General features: G+C 43.6%; 3 protein-coding genes across 9 annotated transcripts; 1 reads left to right on the forward strand and 2 right to left on the reverse strand.

The window, feature by feature from the left end:
* Positions 1 to 431: 431 nt before the first annotated feature.
* wdr13 (WD repeat domain 13) lies at positions 432 to 9,188 on the forward strand. Of its 4 annotated transcripts, none has more exons than XM_060058467.1 (10): positions 432 to 503; positions 935 to 1,021; positions 1,135 to 1,366; positions 1,764 to 1,876; positions 2,142 to 2,272; positions 2,368 to 2,675; positions 3,933 to 4,113; positions 4,392 to 4,533; positions 7,828 to 7,946; positions 8,387 to 9,188. In XM_060058467.1, the coding sequence occupies exons 2-10, from the start codon at positions 981 to 983 to the stop codon at positions 8,569 to 8,571; spliced, it is 1,452 nt and encodes a 483-aa protein (XP_059914450.1). In that variant the 5' UTR covers positions 432 to 503; positions 935 to 980; the 3' UTR covers positions 8,572 to 9,188. The 4 variants fall into 4 exon arrangements, with proteins under 4 accessions (XP_059914450.1, XP_059914533.1, XP_059914367.1 ...); XM_060058550.1 differs by having other exon boundaries at positions 440 to 503; positions 950 to 1,021; XM_060058384.1 differs by lacking the exon at positions 432 to 503 and adding an exon at positions 512 to 746 and having other exon boundaries at positions 950 to 1,021.
* Positions 9,189 to 10,132: 944 nt separating this feature from the next.
* On the reverse strand, positions 10,133 to 15,801 carry LOC132462860 (probable G-protein coupled receptor 173). Of its 3 annotated transcripts, XR_009526934.1 has the most exons (3): positions 14,837 to 15,798; positions 12,271 to 13,995; positions 10,133 to 12,204 (listed from the first exon to the last, which is right to left on the reverse strand). XR_009526934.1 is itself a non-coding variant. In XM_060058778.1 (2 exons), exon 2 carries the CDS (start codon positions 13,811 to 13,813, stop codon positions 12,605 to 12,607), a length of 1,209 nt encoding a protein of 402 aa, XP_059914761.1. In that variant the 5' UTR covers positions 13,814 to 13,995; positions 15,364 to 15,801; the 3' UTR covers positions 10,133 to 12,604. The 3 variants fall into 3 exon arrangements, 2 of the variants coding, with proteins under 2 accessions (XP_059914761.1, XP_059914650.1); XM_060058778.1 differs by having other exon boundaries at positions 10,133 to 13,995; positions 15,364 to 15,801; XM_060058667.1 differs by having other exon boundaries at positions 10,133 to 13,995.
* Positions 15,802 to 16,731: 930 nt separating this feature from the next.
* LOC132463011 (protein phosphatase 1 regulatory subunit 3A-like) lies at positions 16,732 to 25,070 on the reverse strand. Of its 2 annotated transcripts, XM_060058991.1 has the most exons (5): positions 23,450 to 25,070; positions 21,393 to 21,424; positions 20,476 to 20,561; positions 20,117 to 20,143; positions 18,902 to 19,041 (listed from the first exon to the last, which is right to left on the reverse strand). In XM_060058991.1, exons 1-4 carry the CDS (start codon positions 24,307 to 24,309, stop codon positions 20,117 to 20,119), a joined length of 1,005 nt encoding a protein of 334 aa, XP_059914974.1. In that variant the 5' UTR covers positions 24,310 to 25,070; the 3' UTR covers positions 18,902 to 19,041. The 2 variants fall into 2 exon arrangements, with proteins under 2 accessions (XP_059914890.1, XP_059914974.1); XM_060058907.1 differs by lacking the exon at positions 20,117 to 20,143 and having other exon boundaries at positions 16,732 to 19,041; positions 23,450 to 25,068.
* Between the last annotated feature and the right edge of the window lie 23 nt (positions 25,071 to 25,093).

Consider the following 25,093-nt stretch of genomic DNA (forward strand, 5'->3'; position numbering starts at 1 on the left):
AAACGTATCAACAATGAATTATATTGAAGTATATATTCAGCATATATTTCCCAATGATTCTATAACTGAATTACATAATTATGCAATGGTCTCATAAATGGTGCTGAATGCAAATGCTTGTGTAGGTTGCTTGGTGCGCCTGCTCCAAATGTGCGTTATTGGCCAGGGCGGGACTTTCATTCAGATGGGTTTAGCAACGGTGAGACTTCTAGGATATCCGTTTCCGTTACATGTTTCGGATATTGCTTCGTAAAATCATTCATCAGAAATCTCCATATTTATTTGCCTTGTCTTTGTTGTTATTCTCCTTTTCATATTTCTAATCTTCTCGTTTCGGGGACTGTTACCCTGCGTACACAGCTCACGGGAAGTATGAGACCAGAGCTTGCGTTGAGGTAGCCCGGGATAACGCTCCAACTCATGAGTCTCTCCCAGCCCAATGTTTGGGTTGGCCGTGTCACGTGACTTACTTGTCAAACAGCGATGGAGAGAAGCTAAGGAAGGTGAGCAATTGTAACCCAGTTCCACTGTTTATTTAAAGAATAAATACAATGAATGCAGGGGTATTCAAATGTATGTCTTAAAATGTGCTTCGTATGGTGGGTTTTAGTTTTTAAAATACATTTCCAGAGATGAGATGTTCGCATCTGGTTATATCGTATTATGCTAGGTTGATAGCGCGTTAGCTACCAGCCGTGTTTCACTGGCCTCCGTTTCTGCACGGCTCACCTGATACCAGCCATGACGTAGGCTATCTTTATCATTACAAACCTACCCTTTATTTTACTCGTTAAATACACAATAAAAACCCATGTGCTAGCTTGTATTTACATCAAAGTAGGTGTCATCTACCAATCATTACCCATCCTACTCTGTCTAAAGTGCCAACTCAAGTAATGGCGTAAACCGCTCTGTTATTTACAATGACACACAGAATCTGCCCCGGCAGTGGTTTCTTCTCCATCCAGAGTGCTTGTGGAATGGCCGCAGTTTGGCAGCAGGTGTTGGCAGTGGACGCAAGGTAAGAGGCAACAGGATGCTCAGTGAGGGTCATCAATAGGCCTGCTCTGTGTGTAGTATATACATAATCGTTGGTCGATAAGTCTGCCTACGTCTTGTCTCTGCCTTCTCTAGGTATAATGCTTACCGCACGCCAACCTTCCCACAGTTCCGCACCCAATACATCCGCCGGCGCAGCCAGCTGCTCAGAGAGAATGCCAAGTGTGGCTATGAACCAGGTCTGCGCAGGCAGTACCTGAGGCTGCGCAGTCAGCTGCTGGCCCTGCGCTACGGACCCTTGTCCGAGCAGAGCAGCTTCAGGGCCAGCAGTGTGCGCAGCTCCCGCACAACATTGGACCGCATGGAGGTCAGACCGAGGGAAACAGAGCTTAGAGAGGGGCAGTGAGATATATCCATGCTCAGCTAAATGTAAATCTACTAGTACGGGTGGGGGGGGTAGAAGTAGCGATGACTACTTTTGCTTGGCGTGAACGATCCCAAGTCAGTCTCTTGAGACAGAGATCATTGTAGCAGTGCCGAATGACTGACTGATTAACTGAGCAGCTTGGTTGGAAGGGGCTGGCATTAATAATAACGAATATAGATTAAAAACATAGGATAGACAATTTACCACGGAAAAATATCTCTCTCAGCATGTGTATTTTGTTGATTGCCAATGAAATGCCTGTTGCAAGCACGTTGGCTCACTCCACGCGGCCTGGCTCCTCTCCCCCCCCCCCCCCCCTGCTGCTCCTCCTGAACAGGACTTCGAGGAGGACCCCCGCGCTCAGGGGACGCGCGGTCACCGCCGGTCGGTCAGCAGAGGCTCCTACCAGCTCCAGGCCCAAATGAACCGGGCCGGCGTCTACGATGAAAGGTACCCACCGGGGAATAAATCCCAGTGCTGGTACATTTCCGCCTTCTGTTCGCCACGCGGCCGCGTTCTGCGTTGGTTCATTGGGTCCTGCATAGTGCTATTGCTTTTCTCCTGAGATTTACTGCCTGTAAGCTGTCATGGCATGGTCTCTGTGAGTAACGGTCACATCCTTCATATTGAGTTGTCAGCTTTAGGACGCTGCAGTGAGGTGTGTTTTATTGATCGTGTTCCTCCGGGGTTTGTTCTTGTTTCCCGCTGGCTGCAGGCCCCCGGGCAGCTTGGTGCCCACCTCCGTGGCGGAGGCCAGCCGCGCCATGGCGGGGGACACCACCCTGAGCGAAAACTACGCTTTTGCTGGCATGCACCACATATTTGACCAACACGTGGACTCAGCAGGTGATTTATTTTGTGAATTTGTACCGTCGACTTTAAACTAATAAATAACTAAAGTTAATTTAGCATTTTCTTTCGACCCTTGTTCTTTGATTTAGTTCCGCGGTTGCAGTTCGCCAATGACGACAAGCACCTCCTCGCTTGCTGCTCATTGGACGGCACCCTGTCCATCATGACTCTGTCGCCGCCCCCGGCCAGCGTGAAGGTGATCCTGAAGGGCCACGGCGGGCCGGTCACCGACTTCGCCTGGTCCCTCAGCAACGACGTCATCGTGTCGACGTCGCTCGACGGGACGCTGCGCATCTGGAACACGGAGGACGGGCGGTGCATCCGAGAGGTCCGGGACCCCGAGTCCAGCGAGCTGCTGTGCTGCACCTTCCAGCCCATGAACAACAACCTGACTGTGGTGAGTGCAGGAGTCATGGTGGACAATGTTCCTTCCTGCAGGAAGGAATATGGAAACAGAATAACGGATGTAGGAAATTGTGCAGAACAGAACATGCTAATTGTGAATTAAAATGTTTGTTTTGAATATAATTGTTATTGTCACACACAAGGTTGCACTTTGACCTCCTGTTTTGTTATGCGCTGTATGAGTGTGTGGGTGTTTTCACTCCCGTGAATATTCATGGCCAGGTGTCTTACGGTAATCGGTAGTGTTGCAGCGGGGGTTAGGCCTAAAAAAAAAAAAAAAGTTTGGTTCCTGTTGGTTGTCAGTTGAGGTCATGGGTAGGTAGGGAATTTATTTTATTTTTTTATTTTATTTTTTCCAGCGGCAGCGAATGATAGGTAGGTTGTTTTCATTTAAAAACGAGAAAATTCGCTCATCCTTGTACAGAATGAAGAGGTGCTGTACCAAAACGTAATTATAGTTTGCATCAAAAAAAATGTTTTTTTTTTGTTTTTTTTATAAAGCTCATAAAATAATTTGGGTCGCACATAAATTGACAGGGTCGGTCGGAAACCGGAACCAAACAAACATTTTTTTTAGGCCTTAGTAGGGTTACTTGGCTAGTGTCTACTTCTATTTCCTCTTCACCAAAGCCCATCATTTATTGGTTCCCAGTTTGCCATGAGCACAAAATTGTCCACATCAGAAGATGTCGATAATTAAAAGGCCGGTTTGTATGTCTCATTAAGGGCCGGTCGGCTGGTACCAGAGCCATATTAGGAGCCTCTCATAAGAGCGCTGGCATGCCAGGCTAGACGGGGAGCTGTTCCCCCCATGGCCGCTGCACGCTGCCAGCAGAACACACAGCACAGCGGCCTCAGATCCGTTCCTCTTTTAATAGACGACTGTTTTGATGACCGCATCGCAGGCTGGCGTGTGCATCCAAAGCTTCTTTCTCTTGTCTCTTGTTTCTCGGTGGGTGAGTCACTCTTTTTGAATGGCGCGGAGCTGCGCAGTGCGAATGCACTTGCTGTGGTTATTTTTACATGGCCAACCCAACCTACAATTCATGTTCGGACTCTTTGCGATGTGGCGTTGGTAGAAAAAGAAAGGGCTCATTTATTTTTTATATTTATATAGTGCACACACACACACACACACACACACAGAGACAGAGACAGAGACAGAGAGAGAGATTCCCAGGGGTCCGCTCAATCTTGGCAAAGGTTATGAACTGGTGGCTGATGCTTCCTGGTTGACTGTGTGGTGCAGGTGGGGAACAGCAAGCACCACCTCCACGTGGTGAACATCTCCACGGGGAAGAAGGTGAAGGGGGGCTCCAGTAAGCTGACGGGCCGCGTGCTCTCGCTCTCCTTTGATGCCCCCGGCCGGATCCTGTGGGCCGGGGACGACCGGGGGAGCATCTTCTCCTTCCTGTTTGATATGGCCACAGGTAGACATCAAAAGCTCTGCATGTGTGTGTGTGTGTGTGTGTGTGTTATTATCGTTTTATTTGTCTGGACGATAATAATCAAAATTATAATTTGTGCCTGTGGTTCAGAGGAAATTGGGTTGATCTGTTTTTTCTGCTTGTGTCGGCTGTTTGTGCCCTCCCCCCTACACACACACACACACACACACACACACACACACACACACACACACACACACACACACACACACACACACACACACACACACACACACACACACACACACACACACACACAGGGAAGCTAACCAAAGCCAAGCGTCTGGTGGTGAGCGAGGGCAGCTCCATCTGCAGCATATCTGCTCGCTCGTGGATCAGCCGAGAGGCCAGGGATCCCTCTCTGCTGGTCAACGCCTGCCTCAATAAGTTACTACTTTACAGGTCAGACTTACATTACTACTGTACAGGTCAGAGTGTTACATTACTACTGTATAGGTCAGAGTTACATTACTACTGTACAGGTCAGAGTTACATTACTACTGTACAGGTCAGAGTTACATTACTACTGTACAGGTCAGTGTTACATTACTACTGTACAGGTCAGTGTTACATTACTACTGTACAGGTCAGAGTTACATTACTACAGCAAGGTCAGAGTTACATTACTACTGTATAGGTCAGAGTTACATTACTACTGTACAGGTCAGAGTAACATTACTACTGTACAGGTCAGAGTTACATTACTACTGTACAGGTCAGTGTTACGTTACTACTGTACAGGTCAGTGTTACGTTACTACTGTACAGGTCAGAGTTACGTTACTACTGTACAGGTCAGAGTTACATTACTACTGTACAGGTCAGTGTTACATTACTACTGTACAGGTCAGAGTTACATTACTACTGTACAGGTCAGAGTTACATTACTACTGTACAGGTCAGAGTTACATTACTACTGTACAGGTCAGAGTTACATTACTACTGTACAGGTCAGAGTTACATTACTACTGTACAGGTCAGAGTTACATTACTACTGTACAGGTCAGAGTTACATTACTACTGTACAGGTCAGAGTTACATTACTACTGTACAGGTCAGAGTTACATTACTACTGTACAGGTCAGAGTTACATTACTACTGTACAGGTCAGAGTTACATTACTACTGTACAGGTCAGAGTTACATTACTACTGTACAGGTCAGAGTTACATTACTACTGTACAGGTCAGAGTTACATTACTACTGTATAGGTCAGAGTTACATTACTACTGTATAGGTCAGAGTTACATTACTACTGTATAGGTCAGAGTTACATTACTACTGTACAGGTCAGAGTTACATTACTACTGTACAGGTCAGAGTTACATTACTACTGTACAGGTCGGAGTTACGTTACTACTGTACAGGTCGGAGTTACATTACTACTGTACAGGTCAGTGTTACATTACTACTGTACAGGTCAGAGTTACATTACTACTGTACAGGTCAGAGTTACATTACTACTGTACAGGTCAGAGTTACATTACTACTGTACAGGTCAGAGTTACATTACTACTGTACAGGTCAGTGTTACATTACTACTGTACAGGTCAGTGTTACATTACTACTGTACAGGTCAGAGTTACATTACTACTGTACAGGTCAGAGTTACATTACTACTGTACAGGTCAGAGTGTTACATTACTACTGTACAGGTCAGTGTTACATTACTACTGTACAGGTCAGAGTTACATTACTACTGTACAGGTCAGAGTTACATTACTACTGTACAGGTCAGAGTTACATTACTACTGTACAGGTCAGAGTTACATTACTACTGTACAGGTCAGAGTTACATTACTACTGTACAGGTCAGAGTTACATTACTACTGTACAGGTCAGAGTTACATTACTACTGTACAGGTCAGAGTTACATTACTACTGTACAGGTCAGAGTTACATTACTACTGTACAGGTCAGTGTTACATTACTACTGTACAGGTCAGTGTTACATTACTACTGTACAGGTCAGAGTTACATTACTACAGCAAGGTCAGAGTTACATTACTACTGTATAGGTCAGAGTTACATTACTACTGTACAGGTCAGAGTTACATTACTACTGTACAGGTCAGAGTTACATTACTACTGTACAGGTCAGAGTTACGTTACTACTGTACAGGTCAGAGTTACGTTACTACTGTACAGGTCAGAGTTACATTACTACTGTACAGGTCAGTGTTACATTACTACTGTACAGGTCAGAGTTACATTACTACTGTACAGGTCAGAGTTACATTACTACTGTACAGGTCAGAGTTACATTACTACTGTACAGGTCAGAGTTACATTACTACTGTACAGGTCAGAGTTACATTACTACTGTACAGGTCAGAGTTACATTACTACTGTACAGGTCAGAGTTACATTACTACTGTACAGGTCAGAGTTACATTACTACTGTACAGGTCAGAGTTACATTACTACTGTACAGGTCAGAGTTACATTACTACTGTACAGGTCAGAGTTACATTACTACTGTACAGGTCAGAGTTACATTACTACTGTATAGGTCAGAGTTACATTACTACTGTATAGGTCAGAGTTACATTACTACTGTATAGGTCAGAGTTACATTACTACTGTACAGGTCGGAGTTACATTACTACTGTACAGGTCGGAGTTACGTTACTACTGTACAGGTCGGAGTTACGTTACTACTGTACAGGTCGGAGTTACGTTACTACTGTACAGGTCGGAGTTACATTACTACTGTACAGGTCGGAGTTACATTACTACTGTACAGGTCGGTGTTACATTACTACTGTACAGGTCGGAGTTACATTACTACTGTACAGGTCAGAGTTACATTACTACTGTACAGGTCAGAGTTACATTACTACTGTACAGGTCAGAGTTACATTACTACTGTACAGGTCAGTGTTACATTACTACTGTACAGGTCAGTGTTACATTACTACTGTACAGGTCAGAGTTACATTACTACTCTACAGGTCAGAGTTACATTACTACTGTACAGGTCAGAGTGTTACATTACTACTGTACAGGTCAGTGTTACATTACTACTGTACAGGTCAGAGTTACATTACTACTGTACAGGTCAGAGTTACATTACTACTGTACAGGTCAGAGTTACATTACTACTGTACAGGTCAGAGTTACATTACTACTGTACAGGTCAGAGTTACATTACTACTGTATAGGTCAGAGTTACATTATTACTGTACAGGTCAGAGTTACATTACTACTGTACAGGTCAGAGTTACATTACTACTGTACTGGTCAAAGCGTTACTACTGTACAGGTCAGAGTCGTACGTTACTATTGTACAGGTCAAAGTGCTACGTTACTACGGTACATGTCAGAATGTTGCATTACTAATGTAGTGGTCAAAGTGTTATGTTATTACTGTATCGGTAGGGTGTCTGACAACACTGTTGGTGTCTGACAAGAGCATTGTCAGACACTTAGTGAAGGCAGATCTGTTGTTGGTGTTGTTCTGTTGTTGTGCTTTTAATACAGGGGGCGTACCTTTGTTGGGGTGCTGAAAACAGAAAGAAGTCCAGGGGCGTTGTATACGCCCCTGGACTTCTTTCTGTTTTCCTTGACTAATACAAAGGGGCGTAGACCAAGAACCCGGAACACTTTTATGTCACAATGACAGTGTAATGTTGTTCTCCATGTCCTACGGTGTGGTTTTTAAAACTGATTGGAGGCTTGTGTTGTGCTGTGGACAGGGTGGTGGATAACGAGGGAACACTGCAGCTGAAGAGAAGCTTCCCCATCCAGCACGGCTCCCAGCACGTCCACAGCATCTTCTGCCCCCTCATGTCCTTCAGACAGGGAGCCTGCGTCGGTAGGTCATCTCCCCTCATTCTCCCTGGAACGCTAAGGAAATGGTTCTCTCAAGGGTGTACTGTACGGAAACTGATGAAGAGAAGCATTACGGGGAGGTCAAGTATTGCCTTCGTCTTGTGTTAAACTCTTGGTCTGGAGTTGGACTGGAGGGGGTGTTTCAGCGTTTGGTGATAAGGTTGCCTCATAACGTCATTAAAAATCGGATAAGAAAAAAATTGCTTGAGTGATTAAACCTCTGATGTTTTTTTTTAAATATAATTTGGCCCAAAATGTAATTTGCATAAATGAATTCATAAAGAAATAATTTAATTTAATCCAAAACTGTAATAGTCAAGCTATTAGTTATATAAAAATCACTAACATCAGAATTGGTGCAACAGTTAAACCTGGACACCTTCATGTCTTCATAACATTCCCCTATCTGCATCCTTCAACCAGTGACGGGCAGCGAGGACACCTGTGTGTACTTCTTTGACGTGGAGCGCAACACCAAGGCCATCGTAAACAAGCTGCAGGGCCACGGCGGCCCGGTGCTGGACGTCAGCTTCAACTGCGACGAGAGTCTGCTGGCGTCGGCCGACTCCACCGGCATGGTCATCATCTGGAGGCGGGAACAGAAGTGACCATGTGGCCCGACGGGCCAGCGCTTCCACGCACTGCAATACGCTCCTACCCCTTCCAGGCATACGTCCACACAGGCTCTGGTCTGGTAGCAGCTGGCTTTAGTTAACGCCCACAGGGCAGCACACGTTGAAGGAGGTGGTCTTTTTAGGAATGGTCTTGTGAAGGAAGGCGAGGAAACACTAATGCAACAACTCCATCTGATTAGCCAAGTTTAACATGAATAAGAAGAGATTGCAGCTCCAATGGAAACGTGAACCTTAATCTCCCGCTCTATCTAGAATATGCAGAATATGAACCGAAACACAAACCAATGTTCAACACATTCCATTACAATATTCAGAGGTCCTCTCTGACATTGAAGTGAGTCATCAGTAGGTATCGGTGAGAGTTATCCAATGTTTTTTTGTTTAGCTTCTGCAGTTCTTCTTTGGTGGTGTAGTCTGATGTGCATGGCATTACATCCAGAACAAGTCCGTACCGACACTTGAAATGAATCATGAATCAGAATGTGTGTCTGTCTTTGCATTTGCTGGTTTAAAGTCACGATATTGGCAGATTAATATAATTTATTTAATGCAAACATGATGAATAAATAAACTACTGAAACTTCCTGTAAGGAGTGGTCCTTTTATTTTTCGGAAGCTTTGAGTCACTAGAAAAACCGAGAAAGATGTATACTGTATATCTAGATCTAGGGATATAGATAACTAAAATATATCTAGTTTTTTAATGACCACAGATCAGCAAGATCACCAAGTCACCTAAGGGTATTTGCATCTATGAAAGATTGGCACTGACCATTTGAAGGAAATTCTTCATAGAATGTATAAACATCTGAGTACCCGATATTGTTCATATCACCAGCAAGACCTGCCTTTTAACAGTATTTGACATGGAAATATTTGTGTCTGCAAATGTGTTAATTGTACATACAATCATTCTTGTTATCTCTTGGATAAACATAGTGTAGAATGGATATCCATATTTAACTGATCCAGCTGGACTGCGGTATCTCAGGGTAGAAAGAATCAACACAACCTGTGTGTGTACTGCTTAAGCAGGGCGGACACTTATTTGTATAACAATGACCAATGCACAAGGCCTTACTGTGGTATCAGGCTTATCTCTAAGAGGCTACGTTGTTGGTGAGGACCATGAAGATCCTCACAGAAGGACTTTATACTCCCCAGATACGTAAGCTTCACAACAGAGCTTAAAGGCAAATGCCATGTGTAAGGTGTAAACTGGAGCATCACTTTGTGCCGCATTCTTAAGTAGGAAAGATGCTTTATAAATAAAGCACATTATTATTCTTTTAACGTTTTCAGCAGATTGTACAATAATCTTTTGTTCTTCACAAATAAAAAGGTGATGCAACAGAAAGTGAAACGCCCTGTTCACCCAGATCGGAGCTTCAGATTCTAGATATCAATCTAAAGCCTTGTTTGTAAGACTAGAGATGTGTCTAACTCTTAGGATCAGTATGCTTGTTTTCCTTTTACATTGGGTTGATTTTTGTCAGTGGTCCATGTCATCAGCTCACCAAACCCGAAACAAAAAAAGCATCAAAAGTAGAGTCTTTATTAATGAGTGGGCAAAATAACCTACTCAGTTTAACTGTACAGATACATAATATTGTCTTGCGAAGGAATTGCCAGACACAAAAACAATGGACCTCATTTCACTTCGAACTTCCAAGCCTTTCCATCAGCTATACAGTTTGATCTCCATTCTCAGATCTATGAAATGCAGTTAAATGCATGCTAATACAGTATGTTGTGCAAGTGTACACATTAAGAAATCCTACTGCACAAATATGCATGTATGCCCAACATGGGTCAGACATTTTCATTACATAAATCTTCACTTGGAGAGCCAACTTGGCCAAAGCCTGTTTCTGTGCACCCAACCAAAATCTTAAAAGCATTTCCCAAATATATATTTGGAATGAACTGTAATCATGAATTAAAGACAAATATAGTAGCCATCGAGAGATATGGCCGTCATGAAACCTGGCACTGTTTAATAGTTTAAATATTAATACTAATTTGAGGGGGATCTTTTGCAACCAAAAAAAATCCATTTTAATTATTTAGCAATATTTAAAGAAAACGTCACGTCATTATCAAAGTCGCATTAAAATTAATGACCTTTTCTTAGAATGTGCAGGTTGGTTTATTACATTTTCTCTGCTCACAATCATTCATTTATACAATGTTTTCTGATTAAATCCCAAAATACATACCATATCGTCCGTTGCAGCAATTGCAAGGATGCAATAACTAGAGGATGTTTTTTGGAAAAGACTTGTATCTTTAGGCCAACAAAATAAATTTACTATAAAAATGGCATTTTATGCAACCATTTGGTCAATCTTCAGTATTTTACCTTCATCTGTTTCAATCCCTTTCAATCTTTCTCTCACTCTTTCTTTCCCTTCTTGTCACTTTACTCTTTCACACTTACACTCACTATGCTATTTCTCTCCATCACACACACACACACACACACACACACACACACACACACACACACACACACACACACACACACACACACACACACACACACACACACACACACACACACAAACAAATATCATAGAAAAAAGAGCCGAAATATATTAATCCCTACAGTCTGTACAATATTAAATCAAGTCATATTTCAAAATAGTGTCATCTGCTCAACATGTATAGTTTACAAACAAAGGAAAACAGGCATTTTTTTATAGTACAAATAATCCTGACAGTCCCGGAATGAAGTCCAAAAACATCAAGCATGTTAGGGCTTTGGGCGCATAACCGCTTCGCAAATGGTTCCAAGAATGTCTTTTCCACTTCATGTTTTGCAGTTTCCTCTGAAACCTATGAAAAAGGCGTTAGGGTTAATATTAAAGAATCCATTCGTAATTCTGTGTTATTGTGTGTTGTGTTTCCCCGTCTGGAACCACATTAAAAGAACATTCTCCATTGAAAGTCCGTTGACACATTAATTGAAAGATTTTCAGTCCGCTGTGTATCTCTTCAGGCTCAGGCCCCCAAAGACGCCAAACTATACAACATGACCCTCTGAAATAAGGCAACATTATATTAAATGGTGTCTGTCATACTGGCTTGGTATTGATGATTGTTTTTTCATTGATCTTTCACACATTTGTCATACAGTCTGTGAAACCCAATTTACTCATTTATTTTTTTCTGTTTCCCTCTTTGCTCGTTTCTCAAACACAATCTTGTCAGGTAATTTCAGTGAAATCTCAGCACTCTTAATCAAAATAAAGAACACAGACGTGGACACTTATCAAGGTGCATCGTTTACTGCCCGGGCTCCTCTCAAACATAAATTATACTATAACTTAACTCGTACACTTTGACTTTTTTTTGGTTAATGTAGTTTATCTTCGTGAATTATTATTTTGTTATTGTATTTGATCTTGGATATACGCCTTGCCGTCCCCTCATCACATGATGCAGAAGACCTCCTCACATGATGCAGTAGAACTCATCGCATGACGCAGTAGAACTCATCACATGACGCAGTAGACCTCCTCACATGATGCAGTAGACCTCCTCACATGACACAGTAGAACTCATCACATGGTGTAGTTGGCCTCATCACATGATACAGTAGACCTCATCACATGATGAGGTAGAACTCATCACATGATAAAGTAGAACTCATCACATGATACAGTAGACCTCATCACATGATGAGGTAGAACTCATCACATGATACAGTAGACCTCATCACATGATGAGGTAGAACTCATCACATGATAAAGTAGAACTCATCACATGATGCAGTAGACCTCATCACACGATGAGGTAGAACTCATCACATGATGAGGTAGAACTCATCACATGATAAAGTAGAACTCATCACATGATACAGTAGAACTCATCACATGATGAGGTAGAACTCATCACATGATAAAGTAGAACTCATCACATGATACAGTAGACCTCATCACACGATGAGGTAAAACTCATCACATGATGCGGTAGGCCTCATCACATGATGCGGTAGGCCGCATCACATGATGCAGTAGGCCTCATCCTGAGGCAGGTTTTGTTTAGTCCTCCAATAGGTGGGCAGGTTCGCTCTCAGCACCTTCCTCAGGTCCTCGTTGAGCAGGATGCAGAAGATGGGGTTGACGCCGGCCTGGGCGAAGCTCATCCACACGGTGATGGAGAGGTACCTGTGTGGGATGGCCCAGGACGTGACAAACACCCTCCAAAAGCAGGCCACGATGTAGGGAGCCCAGAGCACCAGGAACAGCAGGGTGATGGTGTAGAACATCCTGCCCAGCCTCCTCTCTGACCTCACCTCCTCCATCCCCAGCAGGCGTCGGTGTTGATTGTGTAAATTCTGCCTGATGCCAAGCAGAGTGGGCGGCATGGGGCCCCTGCCGAACCCGGCGATCCAGTTGGCTGCGGCCTGGCCGGTGGCCCCGGGGCCGTGGAAGGTCCAGTTCTGGCTGATGGCTGGCACCAGCTGAACGGGTTTCATCTTGCGGTGCCGATACTCAAAGAGCAGCAGCTTGGCGTAGAAGCCGTGGGTGGCCAGCACCACCACGGCCAGCATGAGCATGAAACCCAGCGTGTCGTTGGTCTTCAGGTAGCGGTGCTCAAAGATGCACTGGTCCTCGTCCTGGATGAACTTGTACGTCCCCACGTCGAACACGGGCGGGAAAGCCATGGCGATGGCCAGTGTCCAGACCATGCAAATGATGGCCGCACAGGTCCAGATGGTCATGCGCTTGGCATAGAAGCGGTGGTGGGCGATGGCCAGGTAGCGGGTGACGGCCACACAGAACAGCATGAAGGCGGCGTGAAAGCAGAACAACACGGCCATGAACGCCACCACTTTACAACTCAAGGCACTGTAGGTCCAGGCGGAGCTGTTGTGGACCGACACCAGGACGAAGGGGAAGCAGGCGGCGGAGCGGACTGCGTCGGCCAGGCACAGGTCCAGCAGGAAGAAGTAGGGGGCCTTGTGCAGCGCCCGGTCGCGCAGGACCAGCAGTGACACCAGCAGGTTCCCCGCCAGGCTGACGCAGATGATCAACCCCAGGAAGATCAGCTTAAAGTAAGCGGAGACGTCCGAGGCCGAGATCCCCCCGCCGCCGCTGCCGCCGCCGCCGCCGCCGCCAGTGCTGCCGCCTCCTTTGGCCTGGCTCTGCGAGGCCAACACCGCCAGAAGGCTACCAGGGCCGTCGATGGCGAAGCTCTGGTTAGCCATGGTGACCCGATACACCACCGGAGCTGCGGTGGCGAGGAAGAGCCCCTGTTAAACACCACCACTCCTCCTACAGCCGCTGGTGGCTCTCCCAAGGCTCTCGCTCTCTCGTCTCGCAAGGTGGGGCTGGGAGGAGCTACTCTAAGACCAGGCTCATGGTTCCTCTACGGCCAGGACCTCACCACCTGTGAATGTGGGGACAGAGAAAATAGAAAATTACAAAGGTTTCCCACCTGAAGCGTCGAAAAAAGGTGGTCAGACATGTTGGCTGTGGCTCTGATAGAATTAGGGAGGGGGAAAGGCGACCAGGCCACGGCTGCAGAGAGAACATTGTGTCGGCTATAGGCAACATAGAGGAGCGCTTTGCCTCCCTGTTCCCTCTATGACTCGGATCAGATCAGCAGCTCTACAGCATGCCAACTCCTTGGCTCTCACAGTAATTACCTTGCCCGTTGCTAAGATACACCAGCTCACATACTTTGTGCAAGTGTGGGTGTTTGAGTGAATGCATGGGGGTGTACAGGGGGCTGGAACAGACAGAGCACAGCCGACACAAGGCCTCATGTCCAGGAGACACTGGTGTTGGAAATGGGAAGAACAACAACGGGGTGAAGCCTTGCCTTATATCAGAACTGTTGATTATCTATGGAAATAGATGGTTCAACGTTTTTCTGGTCAAAACCCATGATTTAATTTCACAAAAGCTGAACATTATAATACACATCCCAGCACAGCCTTCACGTCTTCAAACAAAGAAGGAATCTCAGAAATCAGAATTGCCTTCTGTCAATGTTGGAAATAATACACAGATCTAACGTGAACACGTATTCTAATCATGCCAATACATACACAGTGTGAGGCCTGGTGGGCCCTTAACAACACAGCAATGTGGACCACATAAACAGGTGGCACTGCAATTGCACAGTTTAGTCTTCTTTTATATTGTATGTATGCTTGCGTGTGTGCGCGCGTGCGTGTGTGTTTTCGCGCGTGCGTGTGTCTCAAATGTTAAATGGGACTACCTACCTCTCATCCCTTTATTTGGTCAAATGAACGGTTCTAAACTGTAACAAATGATCCCCAACGCCTCGGTCCGATGTTGTTCGAGTTAGGAGAAAAGCTGTGTTTCAGCCTCATGCTCTCGGTGTGCTGTCAAGCCAAAACAACACCTGTTATCCATAAATCCTCCTCCACGGCACAGGGCTATACTAAACCTAACGCATTACAGGGATATCTGATCATCCACAGCTGATCACCAAACAGAGATATCTAGGTTATGGATGCTGTGGGGTCTCTGTGAAGGTAGACCAATATTCACAGCCTCCCTTTTCTCGGTTTCAGATAGCGAAGGAGGAGGATGTGTTCTGGATTTTGTCCCCGTGTAACATCCTCTGATGATAATAAAAGGCGATTTCATGTAGCATCACGTCGAAGATGGATATCCAGATCACAAATAAAACCGACGATGACTGGAACATACGCGGGGAAAAAAAATGTTTTGTTCATATATCCAAATGATGTCAGATTTTCAATGCTTATTATAACCCACCCACCAACGTTATGAAAAAAGATCGCGCATCCTCTTCGTGGATATCGTCCTGGTAGACTAATGACAAGAGAACAATTCGTTTAGAGACACAATGTCCTCGGTCAATGCCTGCTTTTTCATATTTCACATCGAAGGCAGTTGATGTACGCGGAAATAATGTGCAGTCTTTGTTTTGCTCTCCACAGCGAAGGGAGACAAAAGCTTAATAGTCCATAATAAAAATCTCCATCACCGAAAATATAAAGAATTCACACGAAATCCAGCATGGTCAATTGCAGTTCTGTCTGAGGAACCCTCCCGAAATCTGGATAAAATCAAACATAATAATGGCTAGATTTAGCGAATTATTTTTTGAATAATCCCAATTATGGCTGCTTGCAAGGGAGCAGCTCGCACATTCGCGGAATATGTCGGTTGCGTTCGGCGATGGGAGCGCTGGGGTGGGAGGGGAGGATGCTAGGGGCTGGAGGGGAGACAGCGAGAATAAAACCGTAGCAAAGAAAACACCGTCCCTGGCCTGCTGCTGGCCACGGAATTGTAACTGTGAAATATAGCATAAAGTGGTAATAACATCTACACCCACATAAACGCATGCATGCACGAACACCCACCCGCATGCATTCACGCCCCCCCCCCCCCCCCCCCCACACACACACACACACACACACACACACACACACACACACACACACACACACACACACACACACGCACATACACTCCCCCACACAGACAGTTAACCTTAAATACTTTTATTAAGTCTAATGAAAAACTGTTTTTGATAGGAAAAGGTTGATCACAAAAATTCTCAATCCATCATCATCATCTTCTTCATCATCATCCTCAACAACAACATCATCATCAGTACATTACACGTGTCCTGTAGTCAACCGTGTAACATTTCAAGAGTTTTCCTAGGGAATTCTCAACGACTGAATTAGCTGACTTTCTCTGAGTGGCCTGCTCTGTAATATAACCCTATGACTTCAGTGCAATGTGTGACCTTTGCTTGATATGTTAAAGGCTCATTTTGACATCCCTGGACTCTGTGACACTGACTACAGCGTCAGAAGAGGCCGAGGGGTAGTTGAGGCCATTGAACTCCTTTCCTTTACCTGTGATTTAATCTACACGTTTTTTATTCAGAATTCCACTGACATTTTTTATCGTTGGGGTGGGCAGTTGGCATCATTGAAACAATAACAGCAGCAGGTTGATATATAAAAGATGGCAGTTTACCTCGGCATAACTACATTCACAAGAGAATGACTAATATTTTGGATAATTGCTGCATAGATTTCCATAACCCTTATGGGAATTAAAAGAATGACAGAGAAAACAAAGGTAACAAGAAGATACAAAAGAGACCGTATCATATATTATGTAAACCTTTAATATTCTTTGGAGTAGGCTTATAAATCATGCAAAACCAACCATATATATGTTATTGTGATATGTATGTGTCACAGTGGAAGGACGTTGTGAACATCTCTGACATAATTCTGATAATACAAAAAAGCAAAACGCTGCAGTTGTGCTATCAAATTCAAGTGATTGTTAAGGCCTTTGTGTAATAATGTTTTGCGATAAATGGGTATATATTCATGTCTGATAACAGACTTTGCAAGTGTATAAGACAACCACAACATTTCGTCACGTTGTCTTTTTTTCTTCTTCTGATCAATGTCTCCTTTAGAGAGAATTCTTATGATATTATGATGAGTACAGATAAAGTATTAAGTGCCCCTGGTATCAGAAACTAGTCTGTGTTGACAACATGACAAGTCATTACAACACATAAAGGAACATAAAGAACGTGCACCCCATCATAACATCCTCACACATGTGCTACTTGTTTGCTTCTTAGGAACGATGAAAACAAAAACAAAAACCTCAATCACTTCCCCACAAAGCTCTAATCTGACGCAATCAGAAAGAAGAGTGCAGACAAAACAAGTCCCACGATGAACAGGGAACTGGGGTCCGCCATCACCACGGAGACACAGATCGCCCCCCCCAGGAAGGTGATGCTGAGCCTCAGGTTTTTCCCCACCTTACACATTGGATGCGAGGTTAACGGCTCTTCAGCTGTCAGCGAGGTGTAGGGCGGATACGCTGACGATGAGTCAGAGGGTGTTTGAGGCGGCTCCACCACCTCTTTCCTGCCTTGCGTAGCATCACACACGTTAACATCTGATGTCGCCGAGGTGTTTGTGTCTGCGACTGCGTTTGATGTTGCAGCTTGTCGCTCCTCTCCTAGAAACACCTGACTCTCTGCTTTGGGAACGCAGAGAGGAGATGTAGCAGTGGAATCCACCGACGGCGTGGTAGATAGCTCGCTAGATCCGATTGAAGGAGGAGAGCCGTACCTAGGGGGAGATTCTGGAGCTGGGGGAGTGAGACACGTATCTGGGCTCACTAAATCAATGGATTCCTCTTCTGGTCTTTGGCTCGTCTCTCTTAGGTCATCAAATGCGTCTCTAAATATCGTATCGGGGTCAACCAGCGAGGTCTGTGTTGCTGTCGCCTCAGAATCAGACGGATATAGCAAGTTGTTTTTTACTGATGTGCCAAGTTCAAATGGATTGTCAGTATTAGTGCTTTGGAACATTGAGCTTTGTTCTCCATTGGTCTGACCGATGTCTGAACTCAGTGTTTCTTGTTGGACCTTCTCGTCCTCCTCTAATAATGCGGCAGCATCTCCTGGTGTTGCTTCTTCTTCATACACCTTTGTGTTTTGTTCTTTGTCATAAGGATCGTCTGAATGGCTCATCAAGACAGCCGGTGTCTCTCCTCTCTCTTGTTCTGTCTCTCTCTCTACGCTTAGCAACTCCAACTGCGTCAACAGGCATGAATGTGCTTTACCAGTATATGTATTCCCCACTTTTGTGGTCATAGATATCTCCAGAAGGTCCAAATGTTGAACTTTGGAAGGTGGTTGCTCAGTTAGCATTTCAGATGCTGCAGGCAGCTGTGTGTTAGGTGTGGATGGAACATCTGGAACACCGGCGTTGTTCAAGCTCTCCAATGCTGCCGTCTGTAAGGTTTCCTCCTCCGTCTTACAGAATCTCCACTTGCCTTCAACGTTGTCCGGGGTGATCTCATTTCGGGGGCTACTTCCAGATGTGCACTCATCGGATTCTGAATCTAAATGCTTTACTTTTTCATCAAACAAGTCTATCTCTCCTCTGGAAAACGTTTGTGCTAGCTTGACCTTTCCATCTCTCAAGGTCAACATCTCTACTTCATCATCCTCACTACTAAGATGGCTGCTGGCCTCCATAATAGGGGACTGAGTAGCAGTGAATGGTATAAGTTTATCGAGGGCAAAGCTGTCTTTGCCCTGCTCCTCATCTGCTGCCAGAGAGCTGGTGCTGGAGCTCGGTGTGTGAGGCTGAAAGGGGGTCGGATCGTTCTGCAGTGCGGACCAGCTGATGGCTTCTACTAAACGCTCTGAAATCTGGTTGACCGATTCACAGGGGACTGAAGGTAGGGAGGGTGACTCACTGGACTGAGGTGCAGTGTGAACTGGAGATAGAACATGGAATGGTTGGTCAGTTGTGTTACGACAAGACATATAAGGTGATTGGTGGGGCATACTGGCTTCATCGCACTGTGCATCGTCAAGAGATTGGAGCTCTTGGTTCGGTGACCGTGGGGCACCAAATGTGTCATCGGCAGTCTGGGAAAACATGATAAAATAATGTTAAGATCCAAGACAGGGTAATGGTAACATTTCCAAAAACACATTACGATTACACACAGACTGGCAAAAAAACATTTTAATGCAGAAATGCTTTTCTTTGGAGTACATGCTGACATAGTGAAACTGAGAGTGAATACGAACAAGGCAATACAAACAGGAAAATTGTTGCAGGACTATAATAAAAAAACATCTTTGAATTGCTAGCTAGCAAATGCCTTCAAACATATGTTTTCAAAATATTGCACTTGTAATGTGAATTCATACCCAAAAGGAAATAGTGAAGACGATTAAGTTTAAGATTGACTGTAACTTCCCCAGTTTTGAAATTCAGCTTTTCCCAATATCTACAATTTACGTGTGTCAAGAAAATATGTTTAAATTAGCTGTGAACATGCTCCCTGACATGTGGTAATCAGCTGGTTAACAGCTGGTTCCCTCAATGTAATTTGGAATCGAAACTGACACCACAGCTATCAGCACTTTCATATCCTCAGTTTTGGATAATTCCACCCCATCATAATTTCTCACATTTTTTATGCACAACACACAATATCTACAATATGTACATGCAAGCTAGAGGTTGAGCTCTGAGGAATTCATACATATTCATACATTACATACAAACAATTCATTAAACAGCTATGAGTTTCATGAGCCAATAGATTCATAATTCATGATTGATAGATTCATGATTAATGATTAATATCTTTATGATTCAGTTAGTGGTCAGTCGGCAAACAACTTTTTCAGGAACATATTTGACACTATATGGTAACCATGTAGCACATTCAAATAAACCAACATTAACATTATATTGCATCAAATTACATTAATATTAACAAGAACTCAGGGAACACTAAGTAAAGTTATTGAGTTCCATACTGATACAATACAATGAAAAACAACCACAATGCACCATGAACATACCACTGAGTACAATGAATCAAAAGGGGTGCTACATCGTGACTGCTAGCGTGAATACATTCACACCCTAGCAGTGACGATGGACCACGAGGCTCCCATGCTGTAACGGCTAACAGTAAGATATTACCTAAACCGCTGCAGAAGCTTCTATGAGCTGTGGACAATACAAAGAGTTAAGGAAATGGACATTGGTTAGTTCCATGAAATGTATTGTGAATGAAGGACCGAATGAATGACCTACTGTACCTGGTCTGCTGAATTCAAGTAGGATGGGATTGTATCAACAACTGCATGCAAATCCAGATCATTCAGAATGTATCCCTCCATTATACGTTGTTGGCAAGCGCGTTGCATATAATATAAAGAGCTAATCTTGACTTTTCCAGGTAAAGATTTGTTCAAAGAAAAATGGCATCATTTGGTGCACCTGGATGCCTGGATGTTGTTATGATGAATAGTTTTGAAAGGTTTGCGTTCTTTTCTTACCTCTAAGTCGATCTCTGGATGAATGATAACTGGGCAAACAGGTTTAGGCCCGACATGCTGTGGTTGGGAGGAGGTGCTCAGGTCCTCTGCAAATACGATAAGCACAACAAATAGAGCTCCAAATTAATGGATCTTTATATCTACATTGATTAAACACCGTACCACCCTTAATGGTATTACAACATTGTGCAAGTATATGGAATGATACTTGTTATGATGTCTATGGTGACTATGTAGCATGCATATAGATGCATTCATTATTGTAATGCTATTTGGTAACTGCGATTAAGCATTATCACATGAGAGGGAGTGCTGGTGTACGGAATATCAGCACGGATGTGATTCGGTCATAGGTACTAGGCCGTAGGCCGAGTGCCGAAGATAACTCAGCCGTGCTGATATTCAGGACAACAGCACGACCTTGAGTGTAATATTGCTTTTAAACAAGTTATATTAGTTAACAGTAATAGTTAACATCTATTAGTTAACAGAGTTCGGTTAATGGCACACAGAGGATAATTCTCCTTTTCCGTCTATTAGTTAACAGTAATAAGCAACAACTGATATGCTTTGTTTGTTTATTTAATGATTTATTTGGATCCGCCAACACAAATAGATCCACAACTGTGATGGGACTGAACTGTTGCCAAGCAACACATAAACATACCAGTAATCTAAGCTACATAAAGACCGTTAATAACATTAACGGTTATAAGAACACCTCTAAAGCGGAGTGATACATGTATAGTTAAAAGTCCCAGTGCTATTATACTCTATATCAGCACTCATGGAATGTCTTGAGTGAATACTCATGGAATGTTCCAACCAAATTAATTGGTCAGAACTAACTGTTGTATAACATTAAATTAATTTGATTTCATCATTTTATATTCATTTACATTTAATCTGCAATATACCTTCATCCATATGTTGTCCATCGTTGTCCATACTGAAAAAAAATAGAATAGATGGTTATCAGAATCCACATAAAAAAATAACCTGTTAACAAAGTGCTAAACCCAATGTATCTGTTTGTTAACTTATATTATTCTTGAAAATACAGAGGTCTGTGAAGGATCATGATAATTATTCTGCTTATTTGCTTTGCTTTGATGTCACAAGTTATTAGCCTTGTTTTACAATCTCAAGTTATGTTGTGATAAAGTAGCATTGTCGTTACCAATCGAGCTCATAACCTCCTATTTATCCCAAGACAATAGGAATATTATGTATGAATATTACATCCCGGGCCTTCTGTACAGGTATGGTGGTGTACTTTGCAGATTTCAGCATGTCTTTCAGCACCAACAGCCACTCTGTGGTCTACAGGCATATGGTTCGTAGGCTTCAACCCAGGCATTCTGATCACTGGGGGCGCTGTGGGATATGAGGTAGATGTGAATGGAGGACTTTATTCATACATATCGATTTGGTACAGAGTGGAAGAAGTAGGGATGTGGTTTTGTAAAATATACCATTACATATTTTCTAAAGTAAATATACTTCAGCGATTTCGCTCTTGTCTTTGTGAAAAGTGAATCTAAATTCATATTGCTTTCGGCTAAATAGGTCAAATGCTTACAATCAAGTGCCGGACTGATCATTATTTTTTATCAACCTTATTCCCCAAGTCTGAATCTTCCATGTAGGGATTTGAAGTGCAGTGTGAAGCCTGACTCCACCAGCACTTACAATTGAAGTTCATAATAAAGATGTATAGATTTGTAATTGTAATTGAAGGCTCAGTAGAGTACAGTATATAGAATATTTACATAAACGCTTATCGTTTTCAGTTTTCTTTTGATAGTGAAAGTCATTTCCATCTCTTCAGTATATTGATGATACAGCAAAGGCAAAAGCAAAGATGTGACGAGAACGAGATACACAAATAGAAAGCTAAATATCCCTCTTGATGCGCCCTAAATATACAAAACTCTTGTTTACATAGTGACATGCATTTCCTTCTGATAAAAGGTATACTGAAGAGAGTGTATTTTACTATAAAAAATCAAATCCATGTAGGATTGTTTGACTTTGGTTGACTCCGCCGGTATGCCACCACATGACACGAGATCAGTCGTATTCTTATACCCTTTACACACCCTGACCTTCTGCAGAAGATAGGTCATGTAATTTTAACCGATACCCTCTTTCTGTTCACTTGCTAGTTGCTACACTAGCAGGGTTTTCCATGCTCTCTCATTGTCTCATACTAGTTTGGTGTGAGTGCAACAATTGTAATGAAGCATTTTAATGTACCCTTGTAGAGTTACACGCAGAACACACAGTTCTGTGTGTATATTAGGCCAGTTGAAACTGCAGTTGCCAGAAGTCCCTTTATTAAGGGAACTGGTAGTAAAGGTCAAAGGTAAGACTTATCGCAGGCAAACGTCAAGTAGGAAAACGACACCTGCCCTTTGCCTATTTTGATCGCTGCCACACACCACTGGCATAGGGGTTGTGTACCATTTTCAACTCACCCCCATTCTTTTGAAAGCCTTATAGCTTCGATGTTTATACAATTTGCCAGCTGCACACCGTCAACACATGTGGATATTGAAGTTACTTTGTACAGTTGAAAACTTACGATCAACATCAGGTCAGGCCTTGGCAATTGGATAATGACTAGATCCCTGGAGCTATTCAGTTAGCTAAATCCAACGTTCAGTAATCATGGCCCAAATACTGACGGTGCAGTGGGCACGAGGCGTAACACTGTATCGCCAAATTTGGTCGGTTTCCTGAGCTTATGACATTATTTTATCCATTTAAGTAAATACATCATACAAGAAGCCTACAGCAGAGGTGTATTTGAGGGAGATGTTTGGTATCCAGTTATGTTAAATGTTAAGTGTTTATTTTACTAACTTAAAACAACCTTGATGTGTGTAGCCAGGACAGCTTCAAAGCATTAGAAACAGGTTTTCCTTCTACTTTTCCTGACCTTGGAATAAAAGTCGGCCATGATATTTACCTGTAAAACTTAGGGGCTTTCAGGATCCCTCGTAATTCTTGTTTTGTGTCAGTGTTTACTGGAGTTAAATGATCTTCGTAAGACACTAAGAGGGTCACCACATAATTCAACTGTGAGTTGTTGGCCCAGAAGTCCCCATCAGAGGTTTCATAGCGAACAACAAACTCAATGCTGGAACCATGGGTGTCATAAGGTGAGGCGAAGGACAACTTGAAACAGAACGCATCAGTCTCTCCATCACTTGACTCCTGGACATATTCAGCTGGATGATCGAAGTAGGTGGCCCAGTGGTCCATGGTGGACCTGATGTACACCGCTTTATGGTAGGAGATGTTGAGCACTCGTACGATCCCACTGAAGGCAAGGGGTTCGTTCTCTATGGGGGACAGCATTTCAACTTCCACCTTGTGTGTTTGAACAGCCTCTGCCAGGGCACTTCTCGTTGCCACGTGGAATTCTGTGTGTATGCGGTAGGTGGGCTCTCTTGCATGTGCAGCCTCCGCTTCATACCTTGGGTCCTCTTCTTGATCAGAATCGAAGGCAACAAATTCCCTTACATCGACCAGATCCCCACCTGTTGTGTCAGCGAACGCTACCCTTCTCCTGGCTGCAGGCAGAGACAACTGTATACGCATATACTCGTCCGCCTCATCAAATATCGATTGGCCTCGCTTCCTTGGGATAGGAGAGCATCTCGGGATGAAATTAACTTCCTCGCTGCCATCGTCTTCGTCGTCATCCTCCTCCTCATCATCATCATCCGCTGGACACGTAGTGCTACTGTCTCCGTCTTCGGCAGATGTACCTGCTTTCACAGTGGTGAAAAGACCATCTTGACTTGGAATAGTTAAGAACGACATTCTGCATTCGTGATAGGCCCTTTATGGCAATGAAATAGCACCGCTGCATTAATGTCTCCGACAACTATAAAATGAATGACATTGGTTCAGCGACGTCCATGCATCCAGACGTCTGGAAACGGGTGCTGGTGGTAATGTTAATCATGGATGCCCCCCCCCTGGTATAAACGACTATAACTTGTATTGCGCAGTTGCATGTTGTATGCCTGCCCTGGCAGGGAAGGGAGCGACCTAATTTTAGCAGTGACCCACCGTCACTTCATGCCCCAAATGTGTCGTTTAGCTTGGTATAATCCTTCGACACGCTGAGTTTTGTTTGGTTCGTACACGCCCACTCTGATTCCACTCACAAAGCATGTGTATGCCTACGATGTATTAAAATGAGCATACATCTTCAAGGTCCAAATCGGCAATGCTTGAAAACCACATAGGTCGTTAAAGTTCACTAGGGCGTCCCGTGTGGAGAATTATTATACCTCCTCAGCATGCATAGGGCTACAAGTTACTAAGTTAATAAATGGCTGATAAAAAAATATTAGACTGATATCCGTCATTTATTTATTTCCAATCGCCCTTGAAATTAATATCTAAGTCCTGGAAAATGTGCCCATACTATAGTCTACATAGAGCATCACCTGCCGATCTGTCAGTTACATTTTGGAAAACGGACCCGATGGCTGTGTCGATGACGTTTAAAACGATATCGTTACAACTATGAATTAGTAACTTTCTGTGAAAGTTAATTATATGTATCATTAACCCCGTCGAAATAGCTCTGTAATCC

Source organism: Gadus macrocephalus, chromosome 1 (assembly GCF_031168955.1).
Source record: "Gadus macrocephalus chromosome 1, ASM3116895v1".
NCBI lineage: Eukaryota > Metazoa > Chordata > Actinopteri > Gadiformes > Gadidae > Gadus > Gadus macrocephalus.

What these genes read in the sequence shown, in the direction of transcription:
- wdr13 (XM_060058301.1), top strand. An exon ending in GCCGGCGTCTACGATGAAAG is followed by an intron (nt 1,877 to 2,141) that starts GTACCCACCGGG and finishes CGCTGGCTGCAG; the next exon opens with GCCCCCGGGCAGCTTGGTGC. An exon ending in CAGACAGGGAGCCTGCGTCG is followed by an intron (nt 7,947 to 8,386) that starts GTAGGTCATCTC and finishes TCCTTCAACCAG; the next exon opens with TGACGGGCAGCGAGGACACC.
- LOC132462860 (XM_060058778.1), bottom strand. Translation starts at nt 13,813, where the DNA reads ATGGCTAACCAGAGCTTCGCCATCGACGGCCCTGGTAGCCTTCTGGCG.
- LOC132463011 (XM_060058907.1), bottom strand. Translation starts at nt 24,309, where the DNA reads ATGTCGTTCTTAACTATTCCAAGTCAAGATGGTCTTTTCACCACTGTG. An exon ending in AAAGCCCCTAAGTTTTACAG is followed by an intron (nt 21,425 to 23,449) that starts GTAAATATCATG and finishes ATTTTTTTTCAG; the next exon opens with TATGGACAACGATGGACAAC. An exon ending in ATCCAGAGATCGACTTAGAG is followed by an intron (nt 19,042 to 20,475) that starts GTAAGAAAAGAA and finishes ATGTTTTCCCAG; the next exon opens with ACTGCCGATGACACATTTGG.